General features: G+C 37.0%; 1 protein-coding gene across 3 annotated transcripts in view; it reads right to left on the minus strand.

Annotated features, from left to right (window-relative positions):
• Positions 1-25047, minus strand: part of GAREM1 (GRB2 associated regulator of MAPK1 subtype 1) — a 190799-nt gene that overhangs the window by 19387 nt on the left and 146365 nt on the right. For all 3 annotated transcript variants that reach the window (XM_063076981.1, XM_063076980.1, XM_063076982.1), the window contains one exon: positions 20690-20820. In XM_063076981.1, the coding sequence (XP_062933051.1) occupies positions 20690-20820 (131 nt within the window). The remainder of the gene's footprint in view (positions 1-20689; positions 20821-25047) is intronic.

Genomic DNA, 25047 nt, shown 5'->3' on the forward strand with positions numbered 1-25047 from the left:
TAGGATTAAGTCCCAGAAGTAAAACTGCATAGACAAAGGCTACAAATATATTTGCAAGGCCTAATATGTACTGGGGCCCACTGTATTTTATCAGTGTTATACTTCAATCACTTTATGAAATTGTCTCCCCATATCCACCCAGAATAAGTTTATTTTATGTTTACTAACATGAAAGCTAAAGCATGCATCCTGAATTTATTTATGTTTTATTTTAAATATATTAGTATACTGATTTTTTTTCGGTATTTACTTATCTATTTAGATCTCTTCTTACTAATTACTTTTTCATGGAATGGGAATGTCATTTATGCTATGTATTTTTCAGCCTGTTGCTTGAATTTCAATTTTATAGCTTCTACAAGTACTAAAGTTTTTTTTGGCCTAAATTTTCCTTTGTGATTTCATTTTTGTGTGCTATAATTCTAGTTGAAATGATATAGACCAGTCGTTCTGAACCAGGGGTGATTTTACCCCCCAGGGAACACCTGGCAATGTCTGGAGATTGCCATGACTGAGGGAGCTGCTTACATCTACTGAGGGATACTGCTGAATATGTACAATGTATAGGATAGCCTCCTACAGCAAAGAATTATCCAGTCCAAAATTTCAATAGTGCTGAGGTTGAGAAATGCTGCTATACTTACCAATATTTTCTCCTAGTACTTTGATGGCTTCATTTGTTAACTATTTAACTGAATTTTCTTTGGTGGATCTAACTGCAGTTTTTTAAAACAGTTAACTGAGTGTCTAGTACACTTCCTAAATAACCATCCCTTTCATCACTGATTTGAAGTGCCACTTTTATTATACACTAAATTCCTAAACACACACTCAAATGTATACATATATTTGTATCTATTTTGGGGCTATTTATCCTAGTGAACTTTCTATTTTTCCATAACTATATTGTTTTAATTTCTATATCCTTATCTTACATTTTGGGATCTGATAACAATAGCCCTTACTTGTGGTTGCCCAACAAAAAGTTTTTAGATGGCAAGAAACAAGAGAAGCAAAGTCAAAAGTCAAATGACAGACTGCTAGAAAATATTTGCAAAATATATCACAGTTAAAGAGCTAATGTCCTTAATGCATAAGCAACTTTTTAAAAGTGAAGACCAAAAATGCTGCAAAAAAACAAGGAAAAGATATGAAAAAAATCAATTCACTAAAAAGATGCACAGTGGCTTTCAAACCTATGAAAAGACGTCTGACTTCTCTCATAATAAGAGAAATGCAAGTTAAAAATTACACTGAGATATCATCCAGCATACTGATAAACACTGAGAAAGTTGACATGACACTCAGTTGGTAAGGCTATGGAGTAATAAGCACTCTTGTCTGTATGAGAATGCACCATGATAGAACCCCCGTGGTGAGGAATTTGGTGATATCGAACCAAACTGCACATGTGTTTATCCCTCCATCCAGCAATTCTACTTCTAGGAATTTACCCTGAAGACATTCCTCCAACAATATGGAAATACACACACACAAGTATTCATTACAGCACTATTTGTATTTGCAAAATATTGGAACTCATCTAAATGTCCAAACATAGGAGACTGGTTGAGTAAACTTTAGTATACACACGCAATGGTACTAGGCAAAAAAAGAATGAGGATTATGAGTCTGATGAAATGATATGAGATGATTTCCAGGATATATTGTTAAGTGAAAAAAAGCAAAGTGCCAAAAAAGTTTGTATGGTATATTACCTCTCTGTTTGACAAAGAAGGGAAAATCAATTTATATGTTTTGTTTCTTTTTGTAAAAAAACAACTCCCCTCCCCCCCAAAAGAAAAATAAACCAGGAAATAATGAAATTGGTTACTACAGGAGGTAGGGGAGGAAAGAACAGTGTGGAAGGGACATGGGAGGAAGTGATACCTCTCTGGGTATACCTTACTACAGAGTTTTGACTTTTGGGATGTATGTGAATGTTCTACATATTCAAAAAATAAAGTCAGTGAGAATTAAACAAACAAACAAAATAAAAACTGAACGCAAATGGAAACAGATGAATCCAACTGTATTTCAAATCAATAAAATAACCACTCTGGGGACAGAGAGAAATAATCCAAGAAACTTTTGGACGCTCTCTTTCACTATATAAAGCCACTGTTTTTAATATATAAAGCTGGTAGAGAAAAAAAAAAAAGACCAATAAATTATTGTGTTCCTTTTAGTAGATTTTTTTTTTTTTTTTTTTTTTATAGAGATACGGGTAGAGAGATTCTGAGTCTCAACTCTAGGGTATGTTGTAGGATTGAAAGGAATGAAAAAATGTGTTGATGTTTTGGGAGTTAAGAGTTTTCACTGTGGAAGGAAAGACAGATGCATGGAATGAGAAAAGGCAAGAAAAACTCCACAGGGGTTGGATTGAAACTAGAGGTATCAGTATTAACTCACAATTTTAAGAAACTATACACACATGCACACACACACACACATATACATATCTCAACTTTTTTCTTTCCAAGCGACTAGAAACTAAGACTCCTAGTATTCCAAATTCAGTGCCCAAACCATTCCTCACTAAAAGGATACAGGGCTCTTTGGAGAAATGACTGATTCCAGGGGTAGGGCAGGAAAGGTATAAGACAAGTTTGTAACATTTTGTTGTGCCAGAAAATTGTGCTCATAAGAACATGGGAATTTGTCAAAAGGACACAAGAGCCAGCCTGAATGGGCTCTCACTGGCAAAATCTGGGATACATAATGAATTATAACCTACTGAATACAAAAGTAATGTCTAAATCCATACTGATGGTGAAAAGAGTAACAAATGAAAAAAAATAAACGGGGGAAAGGCTGTCAAATGTGGAGTCGTGGGTCAGAATCATAATTTTGCAACTATTATACTAAAGATTGGTTTATACAAGAATCATCAATGGATGCTAAATTTATAGAAGTTTAATTAATGAGTGGATTACGTAAATGGTCTTAAAGTGTCTTCCCCCAGAATGCTTATCAATTGAAAGCAGGAAGAATTAGCCATACGAGGGTACTTCAAAAAGTTCATGGGAAGATTAATATTACCTTTCAATTCTATTTTTCCATGGACTTTGTGAAGCACCCTTGTATAGTAGAAAAACTGGACAACACCTTGACCAGTTGACCAGATTAGTATCACCAAAGAGTTGCCTACAGACATCATGTGACTCCTAATGTGATTTCCAGAGAAGTTCACGACCTCACTTATACAACATTCCAGCCAAAATGGTAGTATTAGAATGTAATCATGAGGAAATATCAGACAAACCAAAACAGAGAAATATTCTATAGAATATCTTAACAAGGTGTTCATGCCACAAAAGGCAAAGAAAAGACAAAGAATTGTTCCAGATTAAAGTGAAAGAAAGAAAAGAAAAGTAAATGCAATCAACTATACTACTGGGACAACTGGAAAATTTAAAACAGGGCCTGTAAATAAAAGTTGGTTATTACTGTTAACTTTCCTGAATGTGCTCTGTTTATATAAGAAAATACCCTTATTTTTAGGAAATATACAGTGACATATTAAGGGGTAAAGGGCATAATATATTCAACTCACTCTCAAATGATTCAGAAAAAGATAAGTTATACTATAAATGTGTATGTACATATATATGTATATGTGTCTGGGGGAGAGGATAAGACAAATGTGGCAAAATGGTAAAAGCTGGTGAATCTGGCTAGAGTGTTGTTGAAGGAGTTCTCATATTATTCTTGTTATGATTCTTTAAGACTGATAATATTTAAAAATAAAAAGGTAAAAAACAAACAAAAGACAAGAAAGTTTTAGATATTTTTGCATGCTTCTTTTTCAAGATTATGTAACTTTAGAATCAGTTTGTCCATGGTTTGCATTGATAATTTATTTGAAGCGTATTAAATCTATATGGTGTTTTGGCAAGAAGTGACATCATGACAATAGTGTTTTCAAATAAGCACGTGATAATTCTCATCATCCATTCAAATCTTTTATTTCCCTTATTAGTATTTGAGTTTGCCTTCATTATCAGTCCCTGGACACTGCTGTTGATTTGTGATTGTTGAATGTTTTGTTACTCTTCTGTATGTCCAGTCTCACTGTAACAGTTTTTTTTTTTCAGTTGATTCTCTTAGGATTCCTATGTGATCACATTTTACGCAAATGATGAAAAATTTATCTTCTTTTCAACTTTCATCACTTCTCTCCCACAACAGAGTGGTGGAGGTGAGAGTGGGCATTTTCATGTTTTTTCAGATTTAAATGTGAATATCATCAGTGTTTTGATATAAAACTATGAGAAATTTGTTGGTCTGAGATAGATATTCTCTATCATATAAGTAATATGTCTTTCCAATTCTAGTTTTCTAAATTTTTACAAAGAAATTAAACAAATTTTAATCAAATACTGTTTCTTTATCCAATAAGATGGTCATATGTTTATTATTTATTTTGATGTACTGATTTTATATGATAATAGTAGATTCCTCAATATTAAAACAACTCCACATGGCTGAAATAATCTCTATATGATCATGGTACACTTAAGACAATACTGTTTTATTCTTTTTGATAGTATGTGACCTATGAATAATATATCTTAGTCACAGGTGAGATTGGTCTACAGTTTTATTATGCTAATCTTTATCAGGTTTTGGTATCTGACTATGTTGAGCCTGAGATTGAACTTTTTCTTTTACGTTAATAAAACAGTGTCAGGGTAAAGTGACTGACAATGTTCACAGTGTTTATTGAGCAGCAATGGTCAATAAATGTTTACAAAACTAGGTAGAACAGTTGCTGCAAATAATTTCTTACCCAACCCACTACTCTAGGTCATCTCTGTATAATTTTAATCTTTGGAACAAGCAATTTGTCGATCAATATTAGTACTATAAAAAACAAACAGCTCTGTTACTTCCACAGTGAAGTGAATTTTTCTATAGGAGTCATTATAAGCACATAAATGGCAGCACAATATTGTTTTAATGGCAATTCATGCCACTAAGGTTTAAAGTCCATTTTAGGTCACTCAAGTAAGTGTTATTATTTTAACAAGACCTCAACTAAACTGTGTTTACTTTCAGACAGGTCTCAAAATGGATACTAGGCTTCTATACTAGAATAAGTCTAGTTATTTCAATAAATAAACAAGTAAATAAATAAATGTATTTATTTTTAATGAAACATGATTGAATGTACATCTCTGTTGGGTACCACACTGAATATCAATACCTGTGTGCACTATGTGATTCTCAAATCAGGATAATTAGTATATTCAGCACAACACAATGCAATCATCTTTTGTGGCCCTTTACCAATTTCTTACTACACCCTCCACCTCTGCTAACCTCAGTACTGTTCTCTTCTTTCGCAAGTTCGATGTATTATTCTGATTGTTGTATCTTTCTTTTTTATTTTCAATTTGTTTATTTTTTTTAGCTCCCACTTATGAATGAGGACATGCAGTATTTCTCTTTCTGTGCCTGGCTTATTTCACTTAACTTAATTTTCTCTAAGTTCATCCACGTTGCTGTGAATGGCAGAATATCATTCATTTTTATGGCAGACTAGTATTCCATTGAGTATATATACCACATTTTCCTTATCTAGTTGTCCGTTGATGGACATTTAGGTTGGTTTCAACTCTAGGCTATTGTAAACAGAGCTGTGTTAAACATGGTGGTGCAGGTATCCCTTTGACATGATGATTTCCATTCCTTTGGGTATATACCCAGGAGGGGGATTGCTGGATCATATGGAAGTTCTATCTGTAGTTGTACTTGTTTGAGGAACCTCATAATGGCTGTACTAATTTATAGTCCCACCAACAATGTAGGAGGGTTCCCCTTTCTATGCATCTTCACCAGCATTTGTTATTCTGTCTTTTTGATAACAGCCAGTCTAACTGAGGTAAGATGACACATCAATGTGGTTTTGATTTGCATTTCTTTGATGCTTAGTGATGTTGTGCCTGTTGGCCATTTGTATATCTTCCTTTGAGAAATGCCTATTTTTCCTTTGCCCATCTTAAAAATCGGATTACTCTTTTTTTCTTTTTACTGTTGTTTGACTTCCTTGTATATTCTTGATATTAATCCTTTGTTGGATGCATGGTTTGCAAATATCTTCTCCTATTCTGTAGGTTGTCTTTTTGCTCTGTTGTTTCTTTTGCTGTGCAGAAGATTTTTAGTTTGATATAATCCCATTTGTTTAGTTTTTCTTTTGTTGCCTTTGCTTTGGGGGTCTCATTCCTAAAATCTTTGCCCAATCCTACTTCCTGAAGTGCTTCTCCTGTTTTCTTTTAGGAGTTTTATAGTTTCAGGTCTTATATTTAAGTCTTTAATTCATTTTGAGTTGATTTTGGTATATGGCAAGAGGTACAGGTCTAGTTTCATTCTTCTACATATAGATGTCCAGTTTTTGCAGCGCCATTTATTGAAGAGGCAGTCTTTTCCCCAGTGTATGTTCTTGGTGCCTTTGATGAAGATCAGTTGGTTATAAATATTTGGGCTGATTTCTGGGTTCTCTATTCTGTTCCATTGGTCCCAGTGTCTGCTTTTATGCCAGCACTATGCTGTTTTGGTTACTATAGCTTTGTAGTATAATTTGAAGTCAGGTAGTGTAATGCCTCTGGCTTTATTTTTGTTTTTTGCTCAGGATTGCTTTGGCTATTCAGGGTCTTTTGTTGTTCCATATGAATGTTAGGATTCTTTTTTCTATTTCTGTGAAGAATGTCATTGGTATTTTAATGGGAATTGCACTGAATCTGTAGATCATTTTGAGCAGTATAGACATTTTCACAATACAGATTCTTCCAGTCCAAGACCATGGAATGTCTTCCCATCTTTTTGTGTCCTCTATAATTTCTTTCAGCAGTGATTTGTAGTTCTCATTGTAGACATCTTTCATCTCCTTGGTTAAATTTATTACTAGGTATTTAATTCTTTTTGTGACTATTGTAAATAGCCTTGCTTTCTTGATTTCTTTTTCTACTACTTATTGGAGTACAAAAATGCTACTGATTTTTGTGTGTTGATTTTGCATTCTGCAACTTTACTGAAATTATTCATCAGCTCTTACAGTTTTTTGATAGTCTTTAGGTTTTTCTATATATAGGGTTATGCCATCTGCAAATAGGGACAGTTTAACTTCATCTTTTCCAATCTGGATGCCCTTTCTTTCTTTCTCTTGCCTGACTGCTCTGGTTAGTACTTCCAATACTAAGTTAAACAGGAGTGGTGAGAGTGGGCATCCTTGCCTTGTTACTGCCTTAAGGGAAGGCTTTCAGTTTTTCCCCATTCAGGATATCGGCCGTGGGTTTGTCATATATGGTTTTTATTGTATTGAGATATTTTCCTTCTAAAAATAATTTGCTGAAGATTCTTTATCATGGAGAGATGTTGAATTTTGTCAAATGCTTTTTCTGTGTCTATTGAGATAATCATTTATAGTTTTTGTACTTGATTTTGTTGATGTGGTGTATCACATGGACTTGCATATGTTGAACCACCCTTGCATTCCTGGGATGAATCCCACTTGATCATGATATATAATTTTTTTGATGTTTGGCTGTATTGTTTGCTAATATTTTTTTGAGGATTTTTGTGTCTATGTTCATCAAAGATATATGTGGACCTATAGTTTTCTTTTTTTGTTGTATCTTTGTCTGGTTTTGGTATCAGGGTGATGCTGGGCTCACAGACTGAGTTTGGGAGAATGGCTTCTGTTTCAAATTTTTGGAATAGTTTGAAGAGAATTGGTATTAATTCCTATTTAAAAGTTTGGTAGAATTCATCGGTACAGCCTTTGGGTTCTAGGCTTTTCTTTGTTGGGAGATTGCTGATGACTGCTTCAATCTTGTTGCTTGTTATTGGTCTGTTCATGTTTTCTATGTCTTCTTGGTTCAGTTTTGGTAGTTTGTACGTCCAGAAATTTATCCACTTCCTCCAGCTTTTCAAATATGTTGGCTACAGTTATTTACAATAGTCACTAATGCTTTTTTGTATTTTTGTGATATTGGTTGTAATGTCTACTCTTTTGTTTCTGATTTTTGTTATTTGGTTCTCCTCTCCTTTAGTTATCCTATTGCCTATTTTGTTTACCTTCTCAAAAACCCAACTTTTTGTTTCACTGATTGATAGTTTGGATGTGTTGTCCCCCCAGAACTTATGCGGAAATCTGATCCCCAATGTGGCAGTGTTGGAAGCTGTTTGAGTCATGGGGGTGGATCCCTCATGAATGGATTGATGATCTCCCTGGGGAAGGGGGGCCTGAGTGAGATCTTGCTCCATAAGTTCCTGTGAGAACTGGATGTTTAAAAGACCCTGGCACATCCTCTCTCTCTCTCTCTCTCTCGCCATGTGATCTGCTGGTACCCACCGGCTGCCTGCCACTTTCCACCATGAGTAGAAGCAGCCTGAGGCCCATGCCAGATGCAGCTGTCCCAGAATTGTAAGCCAAATAAACCTCTGTTCTTTATAAATTACCCATACTCAGGTATTTCTGTTATAGCAACACAAATGGACTAATACACTGATCTTTTGGATTGTTTTTCTGGATCTCTATTTCATTTAGTTCTGCTCTGATCATAATTAAATTTCTTTCTATCTACTAATTTTGGAATTGGATTGTTCTTGTTTTTCTAGTTTTTTGAGGTGTAGTGTTAGCTTATTTTCTGTTCTTTTGATGTAAGTGTTTATTGCAATAAACTTCCCTCTAAGTACTGCTTTGCTCTATTCCATGGGTTTTGGTTTTATTTTCATTCATTTCAAGAAATTTTTCGATTTCCTGTTCAATTTCTTCCTGCACCAATAGGTCGTTCAGGAGCATGTTGTTCAACTTCCATATGTCAGTATAATTTCCAGAGTTTCACTTGCTGTTGATTTATAGTTTTGATCCATTGTTGTCTGAAAAGAGACTTGAAATGATTTAAATTTTTTTTAAAAATGGGGCTGCATGTGTGGCTGGATGGCTGGGCCCAGGCAGGTGGGTGGGGCTGCACTGGTTGCTGGGCAGTTTGGGTCACCTGAGTGGCTGGGTCATGCAGGTCATGCTGGCGCCATGTGGGCCGTGTTGCACAGGATGAACTCCTATGTGGGGAGAAGGGCCACAGCTCAGGGACTAGACAACGGCACAGGCAATAGTGGAGGTGGTGGGCATAGGCTGGGGCAGGAGCAGGAGGAGGGTTACTGTTGGGATGTGCTCATAGCTAAGCAGCTTCTTTCTGCCACAGGGAGAATTCCTCCTGGCTGATCCTGGTGTTGGAGACATGGCGGCAGCTGAAGTCACGTGCCTTTCTCCTCTCCACCACCCTACCTGGTTTTCATGCTCCAAGGGTACTCACCAGGTTCCCACTGCCCTCCTACACTCTCCTACCAATGCTCGTCCCTGTACTTAGCTGTCCACTACTTGCTGTGCTCCCTTTGTGTGGGAGGATTGTGTGTCGGGCACCTCTAGTCTGCCATCTTGTCCTGCCCTCCAATAAATTTATTTTAACATTTTTTTTGGTGGCTGGCTGGTATGGGGATCCAAACCCATGATCTTGGTGTTATAAGGCTGCACTCTAACCAACTGAACTAACCAGTGGCCCTTAACTTTTTATTTGAAATAAGTTTGGATTTGCAGAATAGTTGCAAAGGTAATAGAGAGAGTTCCTGTATGCCCTTCACCTAGCTTCTCCCATTAACAACTTACATGGTGACAATGGCACATTTATCAAAACGAAGAAATTAACACTGGTACAGTGCTATTAAGTAAACTATGAGCTTTATTTGGTTTTCAATAGTCCTTTTCTATTCCAGGATCAAAGCAGGATACCATATTGCATCTAGTCCTCTGATCTATAAGTTTCTTGGTCTTGTTTTTCATGATCTTGACAGTTTTGAAGAATACAGCTTAGGCTTTTTTTTTTTTAAGCTAATAAATCGCTTATAAATGGTAGCACTCGGCACATACGAGGGCTGACTTTTTTGCTACAGGACCTGTAGCTTCAAGGTTTTAGTTATTTTATTCTCTTGACTTTGATCACCAAGATAATTTGCTATTCATTTTAACTTCTGGTTTATCCCTAGGGCTTTTACTTTCAGCTGGAATCTAGTTAAACTTACAGCAATAGAGATCAGAGGTCAGCAAACCACTGCCCACAGTCCAAATCTGGCCCACTGCTTGATTTTGTAAACAAAGTTTTAATTAGGACACTGCTACACCCATCTATTTATGAATAGTCTATGGTTGCTTTCACCCTACTACGGCAGTGTTGATGGGGTGCAACAGTGACTGTATGGCCCACAAACTCTGAAATAAATATTCTCTGTCCCTTTACAGAAAAATTTTGCCAATCCCTGGTACAGATGAATGGAAAGAACCATGACCTTTGGAAATTGATCAGTACAATACTATTAATTGGTACAATACTATTAACTAAGCTATAAGCTGGGTCTGAATCCTGCCTTTACTGTTGAGTGACCTCAGGCAAAATGTTTTACTTTTTTGAGCCTTAAGTTCCTCATCTATAAAATGGGAACATGACCATCTATTTTGCAGGCTAAATGGATGTATGTAAACAACTGCCCACAGTGCCTGGTGTATAGTAGACTCTCAATTAATGAAGGCCATTGCCACTATTACTTTTATTAGCAATAAAAACATTTTACTTCTTATAATTCCATTTCACATTGCCTTTCATGTCTCTATATGTTCATGTTGATTTCTAAGTTTCCGTTCACTACTGTTTTCAGGCCCAAATCTCTATTTCTAATCATTATCCTTCTCTCTTTCCTGAAGACTTGCTCAATTTTCTATTGAATGTTGTACCAGAATAAAACTTAATGTCAGAATAAAGCCTAAAATATCATTAGTTATATCCCAAAGGAAGTGAACATATGGAAATGATTCCAAATATACCATTTAAGAATAGAATAGTCTGCAAAACTCTCAGCTGCGTTGCTATGCTTCCTTTTTGTTGGAACTTTGTAAAAAACTTGGCAGTTCACCCATTTGGATGAAGACAGAGGCAAGGATGTTGAGAAAAAGGGTGCTCATGAGATTTGAGAAACACACATGTTCCCTCATACAATAATCTATTTCCAGCTAATATATGTAGAGCTAACATTGCTTCCAAACTTGAAAGAGTAACAAGGCGTATGTATCTATCTCTTTAAATCTATACTATATTTTCCCTAATTTACCTTTATAAACATACATCTTCCAGAATGAAGAAATAATAGGTCTAGTGAAGTACTGCACACCAAATGAACTGAAAAAGAATGTCTGCCAGCTTGTGAACACAAATCAGGCAGTATGTGCATGGATTAAACAGATCAAAGTTATCCTACTAAAGGTCACTATCTGGGCACATTCAACAGTTTTGCCTACATTTTCGTGTATGTGTGTACTTAAGTTATAGCTACTCCCATACATAAAAATGAATAACATATGTGAGTACGATCTGTAATTCCATGCTTCCAAATGTGATGTCATCATTACTGCTAGCAATTAGCCCAGCATAAATTATGAGACTAACGTACTGACCAATTTTGTGGTCACTGTCCATAACAGATGAAGAATCTCATAAATAAATGCTGTCCTTTTGGCAGTAGAGCCAAACAGTCTCCTCAGATTTCTACAGATGTAATTTATTTGCATAGTTTCTTTCCTTTTCTTCTTCTTATTTTTTTCTAATAGTAAAAGAAACAAGGCATCTGTCTGAGTACTTCAGTATGTGTGCCTGGTTAACATTTCAAGTTTCAGTGTTTCCTGAGAGGAAGTAATTCAAAGTGTGTTATCTAAACAACTCTAATAGCTCTAATCCAGGAAACTATCAGGGTTTTATTATTCATAATACTACTCAGAATTAATGCCCGACAGTCAAGAAACATTTTAAAACACTGATGTGAAATTTTTTGCACACACACACACACACACACACACACACACACACACACACACACACACACACACTCTGATTTTTCTGGCAACAGGCAATCTGTTCTCCAACAATTGTTCTAATGACCAAACATGTTACAGAAGTTAAAATTCAATCTCGTGAGTAAAAATCAGGACTGAGTTGACTGACATACAGATTAAACAGACTATATTTGATTAGTATTATACCATGTTCCCTCCCAAATTCAATTTTTATAACTCTTTTCTTTGGGAAAATGGCAAAAAATGAGAAAGAGAGCACATAAAGAGTTAAGATGAATGTCAGTTCTGAGTGTTTTTAAAAAATTTTTTAAAAAGGAAATAAGGCAAGGATGACAAGCACAATGGCAGTGATTTAATTTGTGACGGCACAGCAGAGGGCTTGCCAACTGGTAGTTTTTCAGAGGAGGTCTCAAAACCTCAGATGACAAAAAAAGCACTGAGCTGTCTTCAAACACTGAAATAATTATCCCTCACAATTGTATCCCATTTATCATTCTGAATGAATCTTGAAAATAAATGACATTTGACTCATCCTAAGGAGAATATGTAATTTTTAAAAACAGGAAAAAATAAAAATGAGCTACATCTAAATTCATTCAATCTTCATTTTAAAAATTGCTTTTTATGTCTGACAAAATTCAGGTTGCGTAGTAATCAATAATTTCAGAACTCTCTGGAATGTAGCCAAGAACAAGGTGGTGAGCTAAAGTGAACTGAGTGGCCAAAAAGATGGGATGCTGCTGATGTTGGGGCTTATAGGAAAAGCTCATAAGGTCCTTAACTTGTACTTACTCCTATCTAATCAAAATTCTGTCAAACTTGGTTACCAATTTCCAGCCACAGTAGAACAGAAGTGGACATTAAAACTGGACATACGAACTGTTAAGGCAGGTATTCTAAGGGACACAAGAGGCAAAAACAAACAAAAAACTTAAACGAGATCATAAAAGTCCAAATTTCAATGGTTAGAGTCTCTCCATATAAAGGCAAAAGTCATACACATCTCAAGAGGTGCTGAGAGCTTCAATGAATTATAGAACAGGAGATAAAGGTAAGTCTAAGTTTGTTCGAAAGTACTCATTAAGATGGCAGAAAAGTGCAATACACTGTAAGAAACTGAAAGGAAATTACAGTCATTTTGGACAGAATTTTGTTAAAATTCACAGCTACCCCAGAAGCTGGATAGCTAGAATTATTCATGCTCTAAAGGCTCCAGAAGGGGTAGAAAATTCCGGAGCAAATGTTTCCTATCCATTTTGAAATATCACAGGGAAAAAATGGCCTCCTTTCATTATTATAAACTTAAACACAAGAAGGGGACTCCTTTTCTGAATGATCAAGACAGAAACTAGGAGTGGTATTTTAAACTAAGAATGGTGGTTATGACTGAAACTACACAACAACAAAACCCCCCAAATATTATCAATGTTTCAGTAACACTATTTTGTATTCCTTTACAAGATGACCATAGGATGGCCAATGTATGCAGAACAAAGTCAGCTGTTTTTGCATTTTAAAAGACAAACATGATCAGAAGGATGGCAGAGCATAAATAATTATGACAAGCAGCCAAAACCCTTTCCATTAATGTATTTCAAGGCCCTGTCTGTAGCTTGTTCTGTTAAAATGAATAAAGTAACATGACATGTGTTTGACTTGTTAACTACTTTATTTATGGAAATAAGACACAGCAAAACTGGTTGGCAGAAGGGGAAGGCCTTTATTTCCTCAGCACTTTTTCAAATGGCAACTTTAAAAGGGTAACTAATATGTTAAGATAAAGAGAACCCAGATTTGCTCACATGTATGACTTGGGGAAAAAATTGGCTGATTTTCAGCGACTTGGAAGACTTGGAAGAAATTCAACATTCAAATAACATTGCACTAATGATATTAAACTTTAGAACAGTTGCTTATTTATTCAGTGACACATTTTAGCTTTCAGTGTATCTTTAACACTGCTTCAAGCAACAATGCAAGAACCCAACTGTAGTCTTGCTTCTCTATTAATACTGGTTAACATTTTAGAAATTCCGGGCTAATACTTTATAGTGACATTTTTGAAGAAGTTCATTTTGACACAATATCTAATCATTAGAAATTGTACTGATGTTGACAGAGAGAAAACATCAAGGTAAGTTACAAGACTTAAATACTGGCATCATACTCTGGTATGAATAAGATATAAAAAGCTGCATGTACAATATTCATAAAAGCTGCCAAATCCTTTGTGTCAGACCGTAAGTGTTTAAGGAAAACAAAAGACAGAAGGATTTTGGCTATGTAGTATTCAACGTACAAAATTATTAAAGATGTTCTAGATTTTTTTTTTTTAAAGAAATGAATTAACTGTACAAGCTATTGCGTCAATGTGAAAATATATTCGGATCACAATCTTAGGCCTTATCTCAAATCCACAAATAGAATGTGATGGAGCAGAAAGGTGAGTGGACTGAGTTAGGAAACCTGGTTTCCAGGCTAGACTTTGCTGCTAAGTAGTTTTGTGGCTTCATGTGAATCAATGAAGTCGGCCAACCTAGCTGTTTTCTTAATTTTCGTATTTGTTAAAAGAAGGAGTAGGACTACATGATGTCTAACGGCTTTTCAGGTATAAAATTTGATGATTATAAAAAGTCAAAGTTTATAAACTTCCTAATCCTATGATAAAAAATAAAATGATAAAAAGTAAAATTTTATCATTGTACTTTTGGTCCCATTTCTCAGTATTGAGAAGCTCAGCTATCTTAAGTTCTCTGAATCTTGTATGATTTTTTTTCCTACTAAAAAAGGCACCACTGAGTGCCTTTATATATGCAACGGAACACTATTCAATCTTAAAAAAAGGATGGAAATTATGTCATTTGTGACAACACAGATGAACCTGGAGGACATTACGCTAAGTGAAATAAGCCAGTCACACAAGACCGCATATTCTCATATTTGGAAGCTGAAAAAATTGAACACACAGAAGCAGAGAGCACAATGGTGAAGCCGAGGAGTGTGGGGAAAGGGAGGATGTTGGTCAAAGGGCACAATGTTCCAGTTAGATAGGAGGAATAAATATTTGAGGTAATGAGTGTGCTAATTAGTATGATTCAATCATCCCACATTGTACACACACATTATAGTATCACATTGTATCCCACAGACATATTCAATTATAATTTATCAATATCCAAAAATGGGCACCCCTGAAATTCTTCTCTCCACACTACAGCAGCTCTGCTGCTAAGCGCAGACCCATACCAGGTGCCAAATCCAGTAATCAGGAGCTGACATGCAGGTGACAGGGTTGTCAGCTTGGCTCCTGCCCCCGACTGTTCTTAAGAGGTCTGGGCAGGCAGAGGTGATAACTGTATTCCACATCAGACTGAAATCTCACATTTCTGAGTCAACTAGGGAAAGAGTCACTTTCCCTAGCTGAGACAATGCAAACTTGTTATTGTTGCCTCTGGGGAAATCTCTGCTGAAATAGCAGAAAGCATGGACCTTACTAGTAGGACTAAAATAGCAACATTATAGCATCCAGACTAGTGTATTTGGGCTCCCTCAGACTTGAGAGCAGTAATTTTAATGTAGAAAGCTTTTGGGCTATAGCAGTGAAGACAGGATGCCTTGGACCCAATGCCCAATCGAAGGCTGCCATTTCTTCCTTCTCTTTATACAGCTGACACAGTAAAGATAGAATTTAAGTTAAAACTTAATTTGTTAGTTATTATTTTGATGGCAGAAAAATGCACATGTGGGAATACTTCTCATCATTACCAGGCTGGGTTTGAAAGGCTGGAAGATATTTAAAATAATTCATTATGTATATAATAGTCTCCCCAAAGTATGTTAAGTGAAGGGACATTCTGAAATAACATAAAACAGCTAGTATGTACTGAGTTCTTAATATTAAGACCATGGGTGTAGAGTATTAAATAGGTTAAGTGAAGTAACCTGCGGTGGGAAAATTTTTTTAAATGTGAAACTTAATATAGTATGATTTTATGTCCTGAATCAGGGATTGGGAAACTTTCTCTTACAAGACCAGAGAGTAATAATTTTAGGTTCTGTGGGCCTTACAATCTGTTACAGCTACTCAACTGTGCTGTTGGCACGAAAGCAGCCAAGACAAGATGTAAACAAATAGACATGGCTTTGTTCCAGTAAAACTTTATTTACAAAAGTAGATGGTCTGCTCATAGGCTGTAGTTTGCAAACCCTTGTACTAGACACTTGCTAAGGACTTGAGGGCTTCACTTCACTTAATTCTCATAACAAATCTAGGAGGTGGGTAGTATCACCCCCATTTTGCAGGTTAAAAAGACACTGTGGGCTCAAAGAGGTATGTGACCTGCCCGTGGGCACAGCCAGTGCCTGGAGCTGGGGTGTAAACTCAGCTCTGAATCCAGGGCCTGAGCCACTACATAGTCTGACTGATTCACTCTTTAGATCAGGGTGGCTTGCTTAAAGAAAGATACATGGCTTGAGAATTGTTAGTGTGGCTGTTTTTATTATGAAGAGGTAGAGGAATGAGCCTTTAGTTGACATGACCAACTCGGAAATAAGACATCTTCTGACTTTGAAAGTAAATATGAGAACAGACATAGCTGATGAAAACACTGAAAGAGATAATTAAGAAAAAAAAAAGCCTATTATAGTTAAAAGCAAACAGGCAGAAAAGCAAAATTCTTGCCATGGAAACCAAAAATTGGATGGATAAAGGAAAAAAAAGTGAAAGAGGTAGGTAACTGCTGTTCTAAACGAATGCCTTTAGCTTTAAAGGGACTGGAAGAGACGTACACAGATGATCATGCCCACATATCCTTTTATTTTCTTGACCCTCTTGACTCCCACTTTCTGTTCCTGCCACCTCAGTTGCCTACTCAAATGGACATACTCAGATTTGAAGACACAGCTACTCCTGTCATTTCCTATATTACTGTCTCAAGTTCAGCTTCAAGTGTTTCTACCACCACCTCCTGTTTTGCACCTCACTTTCTCAAACTTATCCACTTCAAAAGTTCCTTAATCCCACCAGTAACCCAATTTCCACTGGGGTTATGCTCTTGTCTTCACACTTCTTACCCCGTGAGGATTCCATGGCTCAGCATTACCTGCCACTCTAGGACATCCTCCGTCACCACGTTTGCCGACCTCTGTTACTCTCACCTGATAGAACCTCAACTCTCATTAAACCCAGCCCTGTCTTCTCTGTACCTGCATCCAGGCAGCCAGAGATGGCTGGGAGAAAGAAAGGGTGATGCTGAGTAATCTCACTTGAAATTTACCTTGACAAAACTTTAGGACCATCCACTGCACTGCCCTGGTTTACTTGTTTTCCAGGTCTCTGAGCTGATTACTATGTCCTTCCTGTCGAGGCTACCAATGGCCTCCATTTTGCTAAATTTAATGGTTAGTTCCCAGTCCTGGTCTAATTCAATTACTGAGTAGCATTTGACATAGTTATTCATTCCTCCTTGAAACTTGGCTTCTGGGACGTCACATGCTCCTGGTCATCCTTCCACTGCTCTTCTATCCCCTTTTACCTCCTCTTCAAAACTACTAAATGCTGAGGCATTCCAGGGCTCAGTCTTAAGATCGCCCCCCCTTTATCAAGTCTCTAGGTTACGTTTTTCAACCTTGGCTCTACTGACATTTTGGGGTGGGTAATTCTTTATTGTGGGGGCTTGTCATGTGCATTGCAGAATGTTTAGCAGCATCCCTGGCCTTTATCCATTAGATGCTAGTAATGTCCTCTGCCTTACAGTCATGACAACCCAAACTGTGTATAGACATTGCCAAACATCCCAAGGGACAAAACCGCCCCTGGTTGAGAACCACTGGTGCACATAAACTCAACTAGCCCCATGGCTTCAAATGTCTTCAGAAGGTGATGAGCTACAAATGTACAACCCAAGTCGAGACCTGTCCCCAAGCTCCTGGTCTGTATAACCAACTGTCTTCTCAATATCTCTACTTGGAGGTAGTATTGATACTTGTTTATTCATTTATTGTCTGCCTCACCTACTAGACTGTAATCTCTATGTTGTTAGGGACTTGTGCATTCTCTATTTACACCCAGTGCCTACAACAGTGCTGGGCATCTAGCAGGTGCTCAAAATACATATTCTGGTTAAATAATTAAACATTTAATGCATGTGAATTTATTTCATGCAGTTAATCAATATGGGGCAATCAGGCAGATAATTTTAAACACATTGAGGCATCTTTTAAAGACAAATTTTCTTTATTTAATTTCAAGTTAAGAGGAATGCTTCATTTTTAAACAAATGTGTGAATAGTACTAATATCATCCATTAAATTTAGTTAAAATTTATTTAAAATTTTGGTATAGTTTGGGGAAAAAACATAACTGGAGTTCCCATTTTTTCAATACTTTTTGCTCTACTCTATTTTCTTATGATTCATTTAAATATCGACTTGTAAAAATATACATGAATGTACACACATATATTTATTTCAAATAATAATTACATCCTTTGACTATCATGATTCCACTTAGCTGTCAATTCTTAATTGCAACTGGTTTCCTCAATGGCTCATCCTGTTGGTCTAGTTTATGCTGTATTTGAAGTAGACAGTAGAGGGTGAAATTTTCTAAGAAGGTTTGAAATCTATCTTTAAAAAACTGCTTCCTGGATAATAGCTATATTTATGAGTAAACAGCACTGTTTTTCATTTTTCTCTCCCTCTCCAGGGGAAATAATAATCAAACATTCCATTTCCTAACATTCTGCCTGTCCCAGTTCTCACATAGACACTATAATCAAGTCTACTTTTAATTATAAAAGAACATGATTTTCAACATTTATTTTTGGTCCAGGTCGTATCCAGACAACTTTTCCCTAACTCTCCTTAGTTTATTTACTTGGGTGAATGCAAACTTTTATGTGCCCTTACATAAATTTCCTGAGGTTCCTATAAGAATCCTTCTTTGAATAGAACTGAATAATATTTTAATGATTCGTGCAGGCTGGAGGTGATGACATCTTAAAACCCTGTAAGTAATAGACTAGAAATATTAAATATATTAAATATTTATGTTTGCACAGCATGAAACTAAACCCAAAACCAATTAGCTCTATGGATGCTGTAAGCTCACATTTTATACATTTATCTGTGCCTTTGAACTCTTAAATGACAACTCTATTACACATATTTTAATGAATACAATCAATCACGGAATTCTGTAAAAAAAAAAAAAAAAAAGAACTATCAAAATGCATGAGTTTCATATTATCCTTTAAATATTGCTGCTTTAATACAAAATTACCCCCCAAAATCTGCTGAGTTATCTTTTGAAAAATTGTACATGAACAATATGTGATGAAAGATGGAAAACTAAATATTAATACTAAAGGAAATCTTAAAAAATCATAAAAATTTTATGCTTGATTTCTCATCATTTATTAGCAAATAAAATGTTTTTAGAAGAGAGTCTGAAAGTATTAACTTCCCTTTCTAAACAACTTTTTTCATTTAAATAATTCTCAGTTTTAGGGAGAGAGTTAAATCATATCAAGACACCAATGAAATAGGATTTGATTAACTTTGTCCAGAGAATTTTGGTAAATTTAAAAATGAAGAACATGTTCTCACAAATTTTCAATGTAAATGAATAAAAGTTGTCTTGACAATTCATATACTGGGCCACTGAAAGTTAAAAGTTACAAATTTTTTTCATATAAGCATAATTTACTTAGCAAATGTTTTACAAAATATAAAATTGCACTCATCTTAATAATAAAACTAAAGAAAGTAGACCAGAGTAGCTGTATTTTAGAACTGGAAGAAAGAATGACTTAGTTTTGCCAATAAAATGGGCAGAACCTTTTCTCCAATAAGGAGGTTGTCTTGGCCGTTTCCCCCCTTTCCTGAACAGTGTGGATGGACTGACTCATCCGCAAAGACACTGCTGCATTCTTGGGTCAGGATACCATGCAGCCTGTTTTTCACATAGAGTGGATTTCTAAGAAACAGGAATTTTGCCTCCTATCCTGAAATGTTCACAGAATGTGACTTAGCTGGACTTCCTGCTGAAATGAGATTAAACAGAGAATCCTTTTGATGTGAACACTTTCTAAAATGTTTCAGTCTAATTGTGGGTGTTGCTGAAGAAAATGCAGTGGACCTGCAGGAAGTAAGACTGGACCTAGTTGGTGGCTTACTTCTCTGGTCCCCTCTTCAAAAGCAAGTCTAGTAAAAACAGCTCACTCCCCACGTAGAAGAGACAGCATTGGCCCTTTAAGAATACAAAACAAATGAAGTGCAGCAGACACTATTTAGTTTATCTCTGGGAAGCATTCTATACACCAGTTTTCTCCATGTATACTGAAACTGATAATCCACAAAGAATGGAATGAATATATCTGATCTCAGGGCATGCTCTGGAAGCCTTTTCTTTCTTTTGTTTTTTAAGTAAGTGGTATTAGTTGCATCATATGCCTTCTGCTCCTAAAAGTGAAGCATCACAGAAGATCTGGCCAAACAACTGTTACATATTAGAGAATAAAGTTCATATTTTTAAAAAATCTTTTTATCTGCATTAAGTTTTGTATCTTTGAACTCAGATATCAGTTTTAAGTTCTAATAATAATAAATATAGCACATGGTCAGGGAGTCAGGTCAGCTACAATATATGCAGTTTTGACCACTGGCTGACCCATTTGGAAGATGGAACTTTCCTGGGAGGCGCAGACGTACACTGACTGTGTACACACAGACTTGAAAGGTAAATTATTTTAGAGAGGATAAATATTTGGGTTCTTCAAGAGCTACCTTCACGTTGAATGTTATTTCCTCCATGACGTACACGCGCTCAGGAAAGGCTTTAGCCACCTCCTCCACACTGTTGAAATATTGCACTGGCTCCTTTATATCGCGGTCCTGTTCCAGCAGCTTGAACTGCCCTAAAACACATGATAAACAGAAGAGATGTGAGATGTTTACGCTGGACAGCTGTCACCATGGCGACAGCATCCTCTTTCCTTACTCCAATCCTTCTTTGTCAAAGATTCCTGTTCATCATTATTTTGAAAAAAAGTTATCATGGCAGAAGGTTTTGTTAAATTAGAATATATATATTTTTAAAACACAGCTGAAAAATGAAAACAAACATGCAATCAAACTGAATAGATGCTTACTTGTCATTTGTTCTCAAAGTGAAAACTTACTCTGTTATCAGTGTTTGATCATTTTGTTATTAACAGTAAGTTACCTTGTCATTTAGTTGTAGTAATACCCGTAAATAATACAGGTTGAGCATCCTTATCTGAAATGCTTGGGAGCAGAAGTATTTCAGATTTTGATTTTTTCAGATTTTGGAATATTTTCATAAACGTACACTTGAGCATCCCTAACCCAAGAATCTGAAATCCTAAATGTGCCAATGAGTATTTCCTTTGAGAGTCATGCTGGTGCTGAAAATTTCATATTTTGGAGCATTTTGGATTTTTGGATGAGGAATGCTCAATGTGTACATTCTAAAACCAAGGCTTCATAGCCTGGGAAAACTAATTTGTTAAAGCTAATATTTAAAAATTTTGCAAATAGAAGAAAATATTATAGTGGAGCCCTGGCTTTTCCAGAATAGATATTCTTGGTTTCAACAACATGTGGGTGACGTCGAGGGTTCCTGAGCTGCTATTGTGTGTTACGTTGCTGAGGCTCAAGTGTGAAGCTGGGCAGAGAGGCTGGGCTGGGGGTGTGTGTGGGGGGCCTCCTTCCAATGCTTGAGCCCTGCCAGCCACTTGGCATCTGAAGCTCCATGTGGCCTCCTTTTCTTTTTATTGCTGTGTATGAAACTCATGTGACCAGAATATACTATAGTGGTATTCACAATTTGGGGGATTTGTGAAGAATTCTGAACGTATTCCTAAAAATGTCAAGGCTCCATTTTGTTGCTTATACATTTTCAATATTTATGATACTGCTGCTACATTGAGGAGGAGTTGTTTTCAGTTTAGAATAAATGACCATATGGAATCATGTCAAGGACACAGTTTTCTTAGTAGTTATTTTCTGAATCCTGTTTACAGTACAACACTTGAGAAACTTGAGGAATTAAAAGCCATTGTGAGCAGATCTCTCAGCATGTGTCTGTGGGCATCAGGCAGAAATAGGGACATTTTCATTAACGCTCTCAACACATTTTTAGTGCCTACTAGGCAGAAGCATTATTCTAGATGCTGGAGATTCATCAATGAACATAACAGACAAAAATCTCTATCCTCCCAAAGCTCACTTTGTAGTGGGAGATGGATAATAAATACAATAAATTAGTGGCATTATGTCAGAAGGTGAGAAATGCTATTAAAAATAGGCCAGGGTGAGAGGAATGGAGAGGGCAGTGTGGCCAGAGCAGGTATTGTTAAGAAGGTGACCTTTGATATAGGTGAGGGAGGGACATGCTTAGTAGCTGGGGGTGGAGTTCTCAGAATTCTAAACATAGGCAATAGCCTGTGCAAAGAGCCTCAGGTGGGTGGGCGCCTGCCTGGCATGCTGCCAGTGTGGCTGGAGTCAGGTGAGGGTAAGAAGGAAGAGAAAGAAAGTCAGAGAGGTACCAGGTGGACAGACTGTATGTGGCTTTTAAAGGACTGTAGCTCCTCATCTGAGTGGAATGGGGGTTCGAGTGGAGGAGAGGTGATCTAACCAATGCTACAGAAGGACCACTCTGGCTGCCGTGTTGAGAAGACTGTAAAGGTGCAAAACATAGAGGCAGAGACACCAGTTAGGAGCTTGTGCAGTAATTCAGGAATGAGGTGTCAGGAGTTTGGAAATGGTGAGAAAGTGTCAGGAATCTGGCCTGAGCAACTGAAGGAACAGAGCTGCCATTAAGCAAGCCGGGGCAGGTTTGGAGAAGTAGAGGGAGGATCAGGAGTTCAGTCTAGACAGGTTAGCCTGAGACGTCTACTGGGCATGCAAATGGAGATATCCAAAAAGCTCATAGAGGGACATATACATGTGGAGGTCAGGAGAGAAGCCTGGCTGGAAATAACAAATCATCTGGGAGTCATTAGCACATGGATATTACTTAAAGCCACAGCACTTTAATGATGATGCCGTGGGCCTGAGCGTAGACAAAAAAGAGGTCTAAGATTTGAGTCCTGGAAGACTGAGAAGGACTGGCCAGGGGAGTAAGAGGAAAACCAAGAGGGGTGGCATCCCAGGAGCCCAATGCTTAGGGTGCTTCATGGAGGAAGGAGAGGGAAATGAAGTGCTGCGACAGGACACTGAAATGAGGCCAGAGAATGGTGAGATTTAGCAATCTGTGTTTCACTGGAGATTCTGATAAGAATGGCTGGGCCAAAAGCCTGACTGAACCGGATTCAAGAAAGACCAAGAAGGGAGAAACTGGAAATAACAAGAACAGACACCAGATGATGTTTTGGGAGTGTTGCTATAAAGGGAGGAAGAGTCAGGGAGTGGTGGCTACAGGGAGGAAGTGGAATTGGAATCTAGGGATTTCTGTTTTTGTTTTCCTTAATATGACGGGAGAAGTAATAACATGCTTAGATGCTGATGGGAATGAGTAACAGAAGGGGACAAGCTGATGATGGGAGGAATTACTCAATCATTGTTGAGTAGGCTGGGGGGGCGGGAGACACATCTGACACCAAGTGGACAGGCTGCCTTCAGATAGGAGCACAGGCAGCTCTTCTACAGTTGCAAGGGAGGAAGCGGAGGAGCTGGTGAAGCTCCCTATTACTGCTCCATTTTTCTAGCCAGAGTCGCATGGAAGGCATCCATTAACAGAGGAGGTGTTGGAGGATTAAGGAAAGAAGAGAAGACTGTAAAAAAGTCCAGTGTGAGTGAATAACATAATAGGACTGCTGGGTAGCATTAAGTTCCCATGTTAGGTTCATGGTCATGAATTAAAAGTAAAACCTGAGTATGTATGGCAGTGTTTTTCTCCAGCCAAGGTCAGACATGCAGGGACTGGCACAAAGTAGGCAGAAATTTGGATTCAGGAGGGGTGAAATGGCCATGTGAGCATGAGAAGTGAGAGGGGGGTTGAAGCAGTGAGAAGCCAAAGGAACTGAGAAGCCAGGGGTATTAGAAGGATCATATGCAGGTGCACTGAAATCTCCAAGGACAAGGAGAGGAGAATTTGCTGGAGAGGATAACAGTGAGCCAGCAGCTAGAACTACGGAGTAATGAGGGCGGAATCTCGGGCTTGGTAGGTAACAGTTAAAAGGTGGGACAGTGCGCGATACAGTCTGATGACAAGAGGTTTAAAGCTAAGAGTTTCTAGGGAAGAGCCAAGTGGAATGGTAAAGGTGGTGATGAAAAAGAGACCCCTCCACCTCTCAACTTTGAGGCAAAGAATAGAGCTGCCTTCTGAGAGGGCTTCAGGGGAAGCAACCTTCTCTGAGCATATCCAAATTTGGGTTTAACAAGACAAAAGTAATTTCAGAGAAGAGTTTATGGAAATAGGATTTTGCTGGTGATTGACCACGATGGGGTTCAGGAGTTAAGGGGTAGGTAATAAGGGCAAGACATGATGTAACAACTCATATGCCTTGCAAAAATATGTAGGGGTATGAATAATGCCTTTGAAAATACAATAGAAATATATTTTATACATTTTCCACAAAAAACCCCAGAATTTTTTAAAAAATCAAAAAGATTATGCCAATTTCAAAATAATACTTATTTAAACAAATTCTGTCACCATAACAAATTAACCTTTTCATTTGGTTCTATTCTTATCTAGTCCATGTACACATTCTTAATAATTATGGTGAATATACAGATTTGCACTCTGCTCTTTACTATTTGGCTGAGCATTTCCCCAAACCACTACACTTACAATGTTTTCATAATGGATTTAACTGCTTTCCAAAATATCTGGACCAAATTATATAATTATATTTCTACAAGTGGCCTATGCGCATCTTAGTTGGATCACAATCTTGCCGGCACTGAGTGTTTTTTAAATTAGATAATTCAATGGGTATTAAATAGCAACTATTTCCTGTATTACTCTGCATTTCTTTGAAGATCAGAGAAGCATTTGATTTTTCTTGTGCAAACAAATGATTGTATAAATTTATAATAAGTATATTTGATATAGTCTAAATTCCTTCTACCTTCTAGAGACATATATCTAAGAGTTTGCTGGATATTCCCACTTG

Source organism: Cynocephalus volans, chromosome 13 (genome assembly GCF_027409185.1).
Source record: "Cynocephalus volans isolate mCynVol1 chromosome 13, mCynVol1.pri, whole genome shotgun sequence".
Lineage (NCBI taxonomy): Eukaryota > Metazoa > Chordata > Mammalia > Dermoptera > Cynocephalidae > Cynocephalus > Cynocephalus volans.